The 14791-nt window shown below is 42.0% G+C and overlaps 1 protein-coding gene across 4 annotated transcripts in view; it reads left to right on the top strand.

Annotated features, from left to right (window-relative positions):
- SLC24A2 (solute carrier family 24 member 2) overlaps nt 1–14791 on the top strand; it is a 277036-nt gene that overhangs the window by 209854 nt on the left and 52391 nt on the right. For all 4 annotated transcript variants that reach the window (XM_004047850.5, XM_019034108.4, XM_063696329.1 and 1 more), the window contains 2 exons: nt 3882–3980; nt 7429–7547. In XM_004047850.5, coding sequence (XP_004047898.1) covers nt 3882–3980; nt 7429–7547 — 218 coding nt within the window. The remainder of the gene's footprint in view (nt 1–3881; nt 3981–7428; nt 7548–14791) is intronic.

Raw genomic sequence — 14791 nt, forward strand, 5'->3', positions numbered from 1 at the left:
CTTCCCCAAGTGAGTACAGGACATGTATGGACATCGTATGTCACTAGTAACTCTACCAATACCACTGGAATCCCTACTTAACAGATCAGCCAATACCACTAGAATCCCTACTTAACAGATGGGAAAACTAAAGCACAGAAATATTTAGAAACTCACCACAAATCACCCAGCAGAGACAGTGAGAGAGCTAGGGCTTGAACTCAGATCTATCTGCCTCTCAATCACATCCATTTAACCTCCATTTAAGCATGAAATTGTGCTGTCCCGACACACACACCCTGTTTGCTGTTCTGCACAGTTTGTGACTTGGGAATGAACAGATCCTGAAAATGCCATGTCTTCCTACCCCAAGGCAGAGAGGATCACTTCAGAAATCACAGGTTCTCTGCTGGCTTCTGCCCCAGGTCCTTCATGCTCACATATATCCTGTTAGCCTCATCCTCACAGCATTTCTCAAAAGGTGCCCTGTGATGATCTCAGGCGTATCCAGTGGGCTGGAATCAGCGAATCTGGTTTGTCAGGCTCTGCCCCACCACCCTGAAGGATTACACATGTGTGCCACATTCTGAAGGTGGGCCCTCAACTGCAGCCTTTCTAGAAACTAATCTTTAAGGGAAAATCCTTCTAGCCTATGGAGCAGCCATTGTCAGCACTTAGGATGTGGAATGGCTGCCAGGTCATATTAGCTGCGACAAAGAATCATCTAGGAGGGAGGTTGAATTGCAGAAGTTGAAGAGGTCTGTGGAGAAGACAGCTCCCAAGCAGGCTTGCTGCTTTGGCTTGCTGCCTCTAAGGCAGCAAGGGGACACAAATAACGCTAATCCCTCTTACTGTTCAATAGCACAGAAAACCTGAGGTGCTGCGCAGTGGGAAAAGAGTAACATGCAGTCTCACTGGCCTGTAAGATATTTGAGGACCTATAAAATTCCAATTCTAGGGTTATCTCCCACCCTGTTCTCCTAGATTTTCCTTGGAGATTTGGTGAAAACCAGCCCATGAGTGCCAGTGGCCAACACTATTCTGAAAGATGCTTCCTGGCAGAGGGCATGGCTCCCCTTCCAGGCTTTTGGGTCCCTTTTATTATCATTTCTCTCTGGCACACACCTAAACTCTGAAAAGATTCTTATAACCACAAGTGATATGTCATTAGCTTGTTTCTAGCCAATATTTTCTGTGTCATGATTCATGACTTTAGGACATTATTTGAGTTGAGTTATTTTAGGTTTTATTTCCACAGACGTATTTGTTGCAGCTTCTGAATGCTTTCCTGCTTTATTAGTATCTTACAGATAATTTTCAAATAGCAAATATTGATCATCTATATTTCTTAGAGTGGCAGGATGTTCTGAGTTCAAACAATGACCCTGAGACCATGATGGGATGGTTTTATTAGAAGAAGCATCATCTCCAATAAAGTTTCAGAACCTCCTTTTTTCCTCTTCTGGGTGGAAAACCAGATGATTTGGGACTTTTTGGAGTTGTCTTCTGCAAAAAGTAACTCCTCTTTAGGCTGAGGACTGCAGAGTACTCAAGCTCACTCTTATTATCTGTTTATCTAGTCCTCAAATAAGACTAGGTTTGGCAGCCAGGAAAGTATCTTGCATCCACACAGCCTGGAAAACCTTCAGGCAATCATAGCCGCTGCCTGCCTCCTCCATCCTTGCATTTATTTTTCTTTTTTCTTTCTTTTCTTGTTCTTCTTTACCACCTCCTTTTCCTAGTCTCCAGGATTTCTTTCTTTTCCCTTTTTCTTCCCAGAGTTTCCCTTGGAAATTAAATAGAAACAACCAAATTCAAGCTACCTTCCAGGGTGGTGAATCTAATGCTGACCTTCAACATTCCTCATGGATGGAGTCGTGCCTATCACCTCATCCTTCTTTCTCGCTCCTTAGGAAGCCCAAGCCACACACCAACCTCCTTTTCTCCATGAAATATTTTCTTTCCTACTTCTTTTGAGAGTGTACTCAGTGGTGCACATTCATTGCCTAGACTAAGGTACTTACGGCCTAGAGATTGCCTTTGTTGTGTCAAAGAGACCAGGCTTGTGACTAATGGAGCCGTGAGCAGAAAGGGTCACAGCTTGTGTCATTTTCACCATTGGAGTCCATTGATCTGACTCTAGTTTACAGGTGCTGTCACTCCCAGCCAGTCACACAAGTCATCACTATGACCACACGCCATGATTCCAAACCATGGAGGTGGGCAGTGGGTGCCAATCTGCCATGCTTTATCCTAGGAAAAGAAGCTCTCCAGGAGAAACATATTTGTTTGATTTGGTTCTAAATAAAAAAGTAGAATGATATCCCCTGTTAATATGCTGCTAGGGAACACAGCCGGCAAAAAAAATACATAGTGGGAAAACTGTAGGGGTTGTGGTGTTTTGAGATACTCATTATATCTGAATCTAGGCAATAATCAGTTTAAAATGAGAATTTTTTTATACCTTGAATGTTCCCAAGGAAGAAAATAAAGGATAAAAAAAAAAAAGAGGAATGTGCTATTTCCCTAATCTCTGCACTTTTGCTTGCTTTTTTTTTTTTTTTTTGGCTTATTGCATGCTTTACTTATTATGTCAATAATAAAGAAGAAATGAAACATCGCACTTGTGGTACAGCTGTTTAAAATGATTACTTTGAGAATGGCATTTTTCTAGTAACTTTTTTTATGTTTCCATAAGTTATTGGGGTACAGGTGGTATTTGGTTACATGAGTAATTTCTTTAGTGGTGATCTGTGAGATTTTGGTGTACCCATCAACCATATGTACACTGCACCATATTTGTAGTCCTTTATCCCTTGTCCCCCTCCCACTCTTCCCCCCAAGTCCCCAAAGTCTATTGTATTATTCTTATGCCTTTGCATCCTCATAGCTTAGCTCCCACGTATCAGTGAGAATATACGATGTTTTATTTTACATTCCTGAGTTACATCACTTAGAATAATAGTCTCCAATCTCATTCAGGTCACTGCAAATGCTGTTAATTCATTCCTTTTTATGGCTGCATAGTATTCCATCATATATATATATGTTGGAATATTTATATATATATTATATATATATATAACTATATATAATATATATATAACAGTTTCTTTATCCACTCGTTGATTGATGGCCATTTGGGTTAGTTCCACCACTTTGCAACTGTGAATTGTGCTGCTATAAATATGCATGTCCAGCACCATTCCCAAAGCATCTCATCACCAACATTACTTGCTGCACTCAGTTGATCCTTCCTTGCCCTAAATCCACAAATGGAATCAGTTGCCTTCTTGATGCCTTAATTGCAGCTGACTCAGCTAATTTGGAAAGCTGTGATGCATGTTCCTTACTCGTTTAGAAACAGCAATGTTAATTATAAGACAGGTTGAGTATCCCCTATCTGAAACGCTTGGGACAAGAAGTATTTCAGATTTCAGATTTTGGTTTTTTCAGTTAGGGATACTCAACGTGTAAATGTTTGAATACTGAAGTCAAATCAAAGGACCCCTGGGCTTGGCTTTCCTTCCCAGCCCATTGTCAAAATCTGGTCTGGAATGAGCATTTAATTTCAGAGAAATGGCCATGCCTCCAGAGCAGCTCTGTTTCTCTAGACCTGTTTTGGATCTCAGCATAGGGAAGCTTTAGTGTTGCTTGGTGCTTTTGTTAATTTTGTGAGCAACTGGGAAGGGAGGGAAGAGATTCTCAAATAGAGAATTGGGCTGAAAAATCTACAAAGGCAAGAAAGTACCCTTCAGGAAGGTCCTGGTGTATTGGGGTTGGACAGAATGGAGTGGTCATGCTATTAGTGCAGCATGACTGAGGAGGCCACATGCCTGCTTGGCCCTGAGACTCTCTTCTTTCTCATTGTGTCTCCTTCCTGCCACTTTCTTTTGCTTCAGGGAGGTTCAGAGAAAAGGCTTCAATTCTCCACAAGATCGCCAAGAAGAAATGTCATGTGGATGAGAACGAGCGGCAGAATGGGGCTGCCAACCACGTGGGTGAGTGCAGGGAAACATCCACCCCATACCTTTCCTGGGGGAAGCGAGGGGAGCAGAGAGTCAGGACCAGTGTGGGCACCCCTGACTCAGTGCAGACACACACCGCTGCAGCACAGCCCTTCCCTGTGCAACAGGAAATGAGTCCCTCTTGCCCTAGTGTGTACAGGGTATGCATGGACACAGTATGTCACCAGTAACTCTAGAAGTCCAAGAAGAGTAAATTTATTCTCTGAGGAACCTGAAGTAAAACCATCTCTTAACTAGTCATCTCCATTCAAGAATAGAAAATCACTGTATTTCAGGGATTCCACATAAACAGGATACATGCACACGCATACACGCACACGTACACAATGTCATTTAATGTTTAATCAAAGGTGAGAGTCCCCTTTCTGTAAGTCTTGACTGGTAACCAGATTTTTATACCTGTGACATTGCTTATGGCACACACTTGGTCACTCCTGAACTGAGTGACAGAGTCCTTTTGAGATGATGCTGCCTCTCGTTTTTAAGAATTCAGCAATAACAGCCCCCAGGTCTCTTTTCACTGACTTCTGCAGAGCTCCTGTATGACAAGATTGTGACATTCAGGCATCTTACTTTAAAATGGAACATGATGTTCCTTCTCTCCTGTCTGTAACTATAATATAGCTCTCTTATTCTAAATTCAAACTAAATTTAACCTGATCTGGATCTATGCTATAAACGAAGCTATTACCCAAGTAACTAAAATTATCTGCAGACAAAATTCAACAGCATTGCTCTCAAAATACTGACACTCCATAGAAGAGTTTCTGCCTTTCCTGTTATCCCAACTTCTACCTCAGGGAAAATTTTTGGCTGAGAAACAGTTAAGATGCAATTAGATACGAAAAGAAAAACTGGAAAGAAGTCAGCTAAAATGTTAACAATAGTTACTTCCTAAAGCTGGAATTATGAGTTATATATATATTTTTTCTGCTTCTTTATGCTTCTATAAAGTTTTTCAGAATAAGCATATTTTGCTTTTGTACTATAAAAATGTAAAGCCACACCATGAAAGTCTACCGCATAGGTTGAGTTTTGTTTGTGATGTTTAGATTCAACTACACAAGCTATTTTTTCTGCTTCACATGTTGACTTGTCTTTTATAGAATGAGGTAGCTTGGAGTAAAAGAATTAGATTCCTGGGCTCAGTCCCAGTCCTCCTCCTAATGACTGGCCAACCTTAGACTTGGATTTAATCTTTTTTAAGGAGGTAGGACGCTTAATGCCAAGGATTCTTCTAATGTTATTGGGGCTCTCAATGACTTTGTAACTAGAAAATGTTATTGGGTCTCTGAATGACTTTGTAACTAGCTAATGCTTTTCAAAGTAAGTCCAAGATTTATTTTCATATTTTCTTTTATTATGAACCTTCAGCCTGCTGTGTAAAAGCACTTTATAAGCTAAGATGTGCACACACAGGTTAGATATTATGCCTGGCAGGCAGTCTCTGCTCATCTGTTCATCTCTGTTCTTGGACATGTTAACTCCCCTTTTACCCAGTATTTCGTGTTGCTAGGGTCAATTTGACCATTGCAGGCTAATCCTAAGGTTTTATCACATCAGCCAATAGAATTCTCCAAACAGAGTTTTATTCACCCAAGGTTCTTCATGATTTTTTATTTAAATAACTGAATCAAGCATACTAAGATAAACTGGCATAGCCACATGCAGCACAACATCACATACGTATCGCTGTCACTACTAAAAACTTGGAAAGATAAAGTAAATTTGAGTTTCTATGGTTTTCCATATTTAAATCTATTCACGTGTCTATATTCCACAACTAAATACATAAATAAACATAAATATTTCCCTATGATTTCCAAAATTTGGCTGCTTCAAACTCCACAATTTTTATGTAACTCTCAAATTATTTTCTTAAGCACCAGTGATGGAAATGTCTAGTCCCTCTGAAGTTGCTAGAAAAAAAAAAGCACATTCTTATGTTTGATGAGCAGCTGATACTGCTCGGATCTGATACTGATGAGCATTCTGATACCCCCAGCAACCCTGACAGCATACTACAGCCTCATTCCATCCCAAAATCCATGATTTGACCCAAAACAGCCAGAGTGTGTGCTTTCAATAGGAACCTTTTAATTTCCCTGGCAATGAAGTTCAGCAGACCTCAGTGGTGCTGGAACATTGATCACCTGGAGGTACTCCTCTTTGTCATGACAAAAAAAAATTCTTCTAGTGAAAGGCAGGCACTATAATAAGGATCCAAATAGTTTATGCTTCTTGGTTGCTCTGTACAAGGCACTATGCTAAGTGTTTTATATGCATTTTCTTATTTAATCTTTACAGAAATACTCTTTGATCATATTGTTGTTGTTAGTGGTAGTAGTAGCAACAGTAATAGTAGTAGTAGTATTGTTACCATCACCCCAGTTTTACAGATGAAGAAACTGAATTTCAGAGAGGTTGAGTCACTTGCAAAGGGTGAAACAGCACAAGTTGTAGATCCAGAATATGAAGCCAGGCCTGTCTGATTCCCAGTGTTACAGACTCCCAGTGCTTAACCATTACCCTAGAGTCACTTCTCAAGTGTCAAATCTGCACTTGCTGACCCTCTGGCTTTACTCTAGCTAAATGTTCTCTCTGATTCAGGAATGACACAGCCTTTGGCCTCTATTACTTGTCCAGCTCCCCCTTGCCTTGCCTGCAATAGGATGCTCAGGTGTGGAGTGTGCTAAGTTGTATTCACCAGGCTGCCCTGCCCATGGCCACCTAGGCACTGGAAGAGTTTCCACTCACAGAGCCTGAATTACAGCTGAACATAATGTCCCTTGGAGGTCAACCTGTCGAACCCTCTTATTTCACAGATAAGGTTCCCAAGTCCCAGAGGAAGAAGGGAACTAGCCTAAGATAGCAGCCTGATCAAAGCAGGGTGAAGTCTAGGACCCTGAAGCCCTAGCTAATATCCTTTCCAGAGTACAGTATCAAAGAAAAGATATTACTGTAAGAAAATATCTGAAGGGTACAGTCCAGGGTGTAAACAATAGTATGTAGATTGCGTGTGGTTTTGGTTTTAAAATGTCTATGTTCATGTTTCCTGAGTAGCTAGTTGGTAAATTTGCCTAGGCTCAAGAAAGGCATATCATGGGAGCTGATAGGGCACCCAAGGTAAAGTGTCATGCCAGAGCAGGAAGCCAGGGCGCTATTAAGGGGGCAGGCCGTATACTGAAAGACAAGGGGAAGAACGGTAAAAATCCTTTCCCACTTGGCTCAATATCAGCCCTGGGCCTTATCGCCCCTGGGACACCACTATCCTCTGCTTTAGCCCAACATTTTAGGAAGCTCTTTTCAATATTGCTCTTTACCCCCTTTGATTCCATTTGCTTTCTCTCTGTCTCTCTCTGTGTGTGTGTGTGTGTGTGTGTGTGTGTGTGTGTGTGTGTGTGTTTAAATTATATTACAGAAAAAATTGAGCTTCCAAACAGCACCAGCACAGATGTTGAAATGACACCATCCAGTGATGCTTCAGAACCTGTACAAAATGGAAATCTCTCCCACAACATTGAAGGTGCAGAAGCCCAGGTATGGCTTTTCTCCATTGCTCTTCTGGGCTGTTGTTCTTAATTGATATCCTAGCGTGGCAGCACAGACCCTATATTCTCCTTGGAAGCCCCAGCTCTCAGCTGGGCAGGAATCAGGTAGGGCCTTATACATCCTTGTGTGTATTTCCCAGTGCCACCCCAGGGTCCCACATGCAGCAGCCTCTACATTTATTGAATGAATATATATATTCTCTAAGCCACTGTTTCTCCAGGTGAGGTTGAAGGACTCATGCATCAGTATCTCCTGGGGATGAAAATGTAGATCCCTGGGCCATATACCAGGTGTGATGAAACAGGATCACTGGGAAGCAGCACATAGGAATTAGCATTTTTAATTAGCATCCAAGGTGATTTTTAATGTATGATAAAGCTTGATACCTGCTGCAGTCTAATCCTTTCTCTGTGTCTTTAAAGTCAGTGTTAAGTAATAGAGAAACCACAGCCATCAGACTCAGTGAGCCCCCTTTGGCTTTCTCTGTCCCTGTGGTTGAAATTAACACTCTCTGGCCCAACCCATTATTCAATGGCACAACCACTTGAACTGTTCAGTCTAGTAGTTGTAAAACCTAACATTTATCAAACACCTACTATTTGCCACAACTTCGGTACTAGGCATTTTACATATGTATTAGTCCATTTTCACACTGCTATAGAGAACTTATGAAGAAAAGAGGTTTAATTGACTTATAGTTCCACAGGCTCAACAGGAAGCATGACTGAGAGGCCTCAGGAAACTTATAATCATGGCAGAAGGTGAAGGGGAAGCAAGCATGTCTTACCATGGCAGAGCAGGAGAGAAAAAGAGGGAATGGAGATGTGCCATACACTTTCAAGCAGCCAGATCTCATGAGAACCCACTCAATATCACGAGAATAGCAAAGGGGAAATCTGCCCCCCAGATTCAATCACCTCCCACCAGGCTCCTCCCCCCAACATATGGGGATTACAATTTGAGATGAGATTTGGGTGGGGACACAGAGCCAAACCATATCAACATATGTTATCACCTTTAACCTCACAGCTGAAGGTGTAGGCATTAGTAGCTCCATTTATTTTTTTTTTTTTTTGAGACGGACTCTCACTCTGTCACCCAGCCTGGAGTGCAGTGACTCAATCTCAGCTCACTGCAACCTCCACCTCCTGGGTTCAAGCAATTCTCCTGCCTCAGCCTCCTGAGTAGCTCGCACCACCACACCCGGCTAATTTTTTTTTTTTTTTTTTTTGCATTTTTAGTACAGATGGGGTTTCAGTTGACCAGGCTGGTCTCGAACTTCTGACCTCAGGTGATCCACTCGCCTCGGCCTCCCAAAGTGCTGGGATTATAGGCGTGAGCCACTGCGCCTGGATAGTAGCTCCATTTTATAGTTGAGGAAACTGAAGCTCAGTGAGATGAAGTAGTTAATTGGGGTTACCTAGTTTGTAGATGGTAGAGCTGAGATTTCATCTCAGGACCGTCCAACTGTACCATTTCCACCACTCTCTCTAGAACACAGTTGCTCAAAATGTAGGCAGAACCACCTTTGGTGCTTGTTAGATTTCTGGATCTCATCCTGATCAGGCGAATCAGAATCTCTAAGACCTGGAGCCCCAAACTTGCATGTTAATTAGGCATTTTAAAACTTGCATTTTACCTAGCTCAGTGTTTCTCAAACTTTAATGTACTTACAAATTCTCTGGGGAGGTCATATTAAAATTCAGATTCTGAATTTGTCAGGTCTGCCATGAGGCCTAGAGTCTGCAGTTCTAATGAGCTCTCCAGTGATGCTGACGCTGCTGGTCCAAGGACCATACTTGGAGTAGCACTATCCTAAAGTCTGAAAGCACTCTCTAGACAGAACTTCCCCCAATGAGCTGAAAAGTGATACAGTGCCTGCAAATAGAAACCAGACTACAGTCAATATAACCTAGCAGCCACTTCTTAAGAAAAAAAAATGCTAATTGTTCCCTGTTACCCTTATTCTCTGATAGAAATTACGTATTTCTTTCCTAAGGAAAGTTTCTTCATTTAACAGAAAGAATAAGGAGCCTGCCGCTCCTTCTGCCCTTGTCTCCTCTGCCTTCTATGCTCCTTACCTTCCTGCCCAGAGCCCTGTGGTCCCTTTGCATTAGCTCAAGAGTGAGCTGGCAGAGCAGCTTATGTCCACATGGATAAGCAGCGTGTGGCAGCAGGAGGCAGGCCCCAAGGACATCTGGCTGCCCTTGGGGATGGCACAGTCATAGGTGTGCAGAGGGCAGCCTCATCCCCATGCCTCTCCATCCAACTGACAGAGGGACATCTGTGCCCCTGCAAGGGAGGACCTTGCTGCAGGGGAGCAAAAGAGTCCCAGATGACCCCTCTCTGAGCAGAGCTGTGGCCCTAGGTCTCCACAAAGGGGAACCGGACAGATTTGTGCACCACCCTGCTAGGCTCAGAGTTCAAGAGCAATCAGGTCTTCACTTGCAATCAGATGACCTGGACCTCAAGAGCAATCAGGTGACCTGGGCCTGCAGGTCACCATGGCCCACTGTAGGACAGCCTGGTAGTGAATTCTAGATCCACCAGGGTCAAGTTACCTAGCTTCCCTGAGCTTTAATTTAGTTGCCTCATCTGTGAAGTGCAGATAGCAACAGTACTTTCTTCATTGCAGCTATCATAAGGGTTAAATGAAATAATGTACATAAAGCCCTTATTACAGAGTTAGATGCTAGATATTGATATTATGTATTCATATTTATCATTAAAACACCATTCGAGGTGTCCTTTCCTTGAAAGAGCTCATTGTATGTAAAGTAAAATGGTTTTACGTATATAATATTTGGGGAGTATTCAGGGTATAAATAATCAGTGAACGTTTGTGTTAGGTAAGTAATTATGACCTGGTATGATCTTAGAGGTCTATACAAAGTGCTCTGAGAGCCTGCCAGCGGAAGAAGTTGGTCCTAAATAGAGGAGATGTAAAAACTCCATAGAAGAGGCAACATTCAAGCTGGGTGTTGATGGGTGAGTAGGAGTTTGTCCCTCAAAGAATAAGGAAATAACCAAAATGACAACATGTGCAAAGGTGTAAAACCTTAAAAGGGAAAGTCATGTTTGGTGATTGGAGAGAAAGATGATAGAACTGGAGCCTAAAATACAAGGTGAGGAGCAAGGAGATATCCACTAGAAAAGGTAAGTTGGCTCAAATTTCTTCCATTGTTTATCTAATGAGAAAATTTTGATTGTTTACCTAATATGTGTCAGACAATGTACTGGGCACTGGAGATGCCCATGTGTTCTAGCAAAGCAGAGAATGTAAACACAACCCAACGTGATTATACATGGCCACAAAGGCCATGAACAAAACAAAGCAGTGTGATAGGATAGAAGGAAAATGGAGAGGCTCCTGTGAGTTGGGAGATGAGGGAAGGCCTCCAAGGAAATGGCATTTGAACTGAGACTGAAGTTCAAGAAGGAGCCAGCCAAAGGAACAGCACCCACAAAGGCAGAAATAAACTTAGCTTGTTTCAGAAACAGAAAAATCAGTATGGCTGGAGAGAGAGGAGTGGAAGGAGGAAGCATGGTAGCAATGAAGTCAGAGAGGAGGGCCAAGCAGAGCTGGTAGGTCTTGTAGATCATGATAGGGTAGCTGACTTCTGTCTGGGGCAGCAAGAAGCCATTGGAAGTTAGCAGATGTGATTTGCACTTGTAAAAGATCCCTGGCGCCACGGTGTCTTAGAGGTTGCATTTGGGAGAAGGAGGGTTTATGGCAATAGTGGGGCAAAGAGGTTGTTGCAGGCCTTGAGGGAAAGAGCTGATGATGACACGTACTGGTGTGATAGACGTGGAGGGGAGGAGAAGTATGTGGATCATGAAGGACATTGTGCACACTGCCAACCAGTCTGGACTTCACCCTCTTGGGAGTGGGAAGCTGCAGAAGATTTAGAGGGAGCAGTGGCAGCGTCAGATTTGTTTTATAGAAAGACAATTCTCTTAGTGTGGTCAAGAGGGATCAGAATAGAAAATTACTTGACAAAGGGAGGTGAGGTAAGAACCTGTGGTTCCAGGATTGGCACACTGTGGTCCACGGGCCAAATCTGGCCTGCAGCCTGTTTCTGTATGACCCGTGAGACAAGAATGGGTTTTTACATTTCTAAAGCTTTTTTTAAACAGGAAGCAATAGCAGCATATGTGACAGAGACCATATGGACCTCAAAGCCTAAAATATTTACTATCTGGCCCTTTACAGAAAAAGTTTGCCCATCCTTAGTTTCAACCATCTGTCTTAAAAAACAGAAAGAAAGAAAAAAAAAAAAGGAATGAGAAGCTCTTCATGTACTGCTATGGAATGACCTCCAATACATGTTGTTTAGTGAAAAAGGCAACATGCCAAATTGTATCCAGTATATTTGTACACTGAAAAAAGTGGGGGAAGGGAAATAGCATATAAGCATTTGCTTGGAATGCTGTCAAATAACTAGTCATGCTACTTACTTCCAGAACAGGGGCCGGGGCGGTAGGAAACTGGGATGGAAAGGAAGCTTTTTAATATGCACCCTTCTATAACTTTTGAATGTTGAACCAGGCAATTGCATTACCTTTTCCAAAAAAAATGCAGCAACACTAAAAATAATAATGGGTTAAATGAATACAGGAGCAGTGTGCTTTGGTCACTATACCACAGACTCTGAGGATGGACCACCTGAATTCAAATCCTAGCTCTGCTGCTTACCAGCTGTGTGACCCTGGAAAAGTGACTTAACCTGTTATCCATTTTCCCTCTCTGTGAACCAGGGATAATAATGGTGTCTATCTCATAGCACTGTTGTGAGGATAAATGCTCTTAGAACCGTTCTTGGCACATTATAAGCACTGAATAGGTGTATGCTATTATTAGCAGTACTTAGTAACATTTTTAATGGCTATTGAATAGCCCAGATGGCAAGGCATCTATTGGTAGACCATGTATGAGCTGCAGTATGAATGGCAAGGCTGGATTTGAGAGTCCTTTCTGAGCCAGAATTGGGAAGATTTGGTATTGACTTGGTCATAGAAAGTGAACAAGAAAAGGAAGCTGCAGATGATGCTGAGGTTTCCAGGCTGGAAAGTCTGGGTGATGGGGTGAATTAGGGCTGGGCCTCCAGAGTCAGTAGGAAAATGTGAACGCGGGATGATCAGGCCACCTGAAGCACAGTTTCATGGACATGATTCAATGGCTTTTCATTTTGTTAGTTTTATTTCCTTTTGAGTTGTATTTTTAGCAAGTTCCATGAAGAGTGAGGTGCGCGTCCTGACTTTATTAGCGGAAATTATGAGCCCCATACACCACACTGTTATTCTCCTGAGAGTTTAGCCTGCCTTGTGTAATTAACCTGCTGTTTTAAAAACCCTATTTACAAGTGAACTAATTTCACATTGTCACCTCATCTCCGAGAGGTTTCTGCCATACAGTCTTTACCGTGGCAATAGAGAGCATTTTTACAATACTCTCTCACAGAGGAATGAAGTTTTTGCTTCATTTGTATATTCTGTGGAACCAAGAAATAATATGACTTTTTAAATGGCTGAGTGATCATTAGCTTTTCCCAATAACTGCTGATCCAATGTTGTTGATTCCAACACTGAGAAATCTGATCTGGGATGCCACGGAGAATTTACCAACCTTCTCAAATTTTTTTTTTTTTTGGTTATTTTAAAAATTTACTAGCATTTACTTAAGTATGGTTTATGGTATATAAATTAATCACATTATGACGTTTGTAGTTGCTGTGTTAAAAAAGAAAGATAAAATTATTTTTATAAGAACATATTCCTTTTTTTTTTTTTGAGACGGAGTCTTGCTCTGTCCCCCAGGCTGGAGTGCAGTGGCACTATCTCGGCTCACTGCAAGCTCCGCCTCCCAGGTTCACGCCATTCTCCTGCCTCAGCCTCCCAAGTAGCTGGGACTACAGGTGCCCGCCACCACACCCGGCTAATTTTTTGTATTTTTAGTAGAGACAGGGTTTCACTGTGTTAGCCAGGATGGTCTTGATCTCCTGACCTGGTGATCCACCCACCTCAGCCTCCCAAAGTGCTGGGATTACAGGCGTGAGCCACCGCGCCCAGCCCATATTCCTTACTTTTACTTCTCGTTTTTTAGTATGATGGCAAAGTGTTTGGTTTTTGTTTCCAAAAAGCAGATTTTCTTTTTTTTTTTCCCAGATTCTTTTCTAGGTTTTTTTTTTTTATTATACTTTAAGTTCTTTTATATATATATTTTTTTTATTATACTTTAAGTTCTAGGGTACATGTGCACAACGTGCAGGTTTACTACATATGTATACATGTGCCATGTTGGTGTGCTGCACCCATTAACTCGCCATTTACATTAGATATATCTCCTAATGCTTTCCATCCCCCCCTCCCCCACCCCACAACAGGCCCCGGTGTGTGATGTTCCCCTTCCTGTGTCCAAGTGTTCTCATTGTTCAATTTCCACCTATGAGTGAGAACATGCTGTGTTTGGTTTTTTGTTCTTGCGATAGTTTGCTGAGAATGATGGTTTCCAGCTTCATCCATGTCCCTACAAAGGACATGAACTCACCATTTTTTATGGCTGCATAGTATTCCATGGTGTATATGTGCCACATTTTCTTAATCCAGTCTATCATTGTTGGACATTTGGGTTGGTTCCAAGTCTTTGCTATTGTGAATAGTGCCACAATAAACATACGTGCATGTGCCTTTATAGCAGCATGATTTATAATCCTTTGGGCATATATCCAGTAATGGGATAGCTGGGTCAAATGGTATTTCTAGTTCTAGATCCTTGAGGAATCGCCACACTGTCTTCCACAATGGTTGAACTAGTTTACAGTCCCACCAACAGTGTAAAAGTGTTCCTATTTCTCCACATCCTCTCCAGCACCTGTTGTTTCCTGACTTTTTAATGAGTGCCATTCTAACTGGTGTGAGATGGTATCTCATTGTGGTTTTGATTTGCATTTCTCTGATGGCCAGTGATGGTGAGCATTTTTTCATGTGTCTTTTGGCTGCATAAATGTCTTCTTTTGAGAAGTGTCTGTTCATATCCCTCGCCCACTTTTTGAGGGGGTTGTTTTTTTCTTGTAAATTTGAGTTCATTGTAGATTCTGGATATTAGCCCTTTGTCAGATGAGTAGATTGCAAAAATTTTCTCCCATTCTGTAGGTTGCCTGTTCACTCTGATGGTAGTTTCTTTTGCTGTGCAGAAGCTCCTTAGTTTAATTCGATTCCATTTGTCAATTTTG

The sequence above is a fragment of the Gorilla gorilla genome, chromosome 13, assembly GCF_029281585.2.
Source record: "Gorilla gorilla gorilla isolate KB3781 chromosome 13, NHGRI_mGorGor1-v2.1_pri, whole genome shotgun sequence".
Taxonomy (NCBI): domain Eukaryota; kingdom Metazoa; phylum Chordata; class Mammalia; order Primates; family Hominidae; genus Gorilla; species Gorilla gorilla.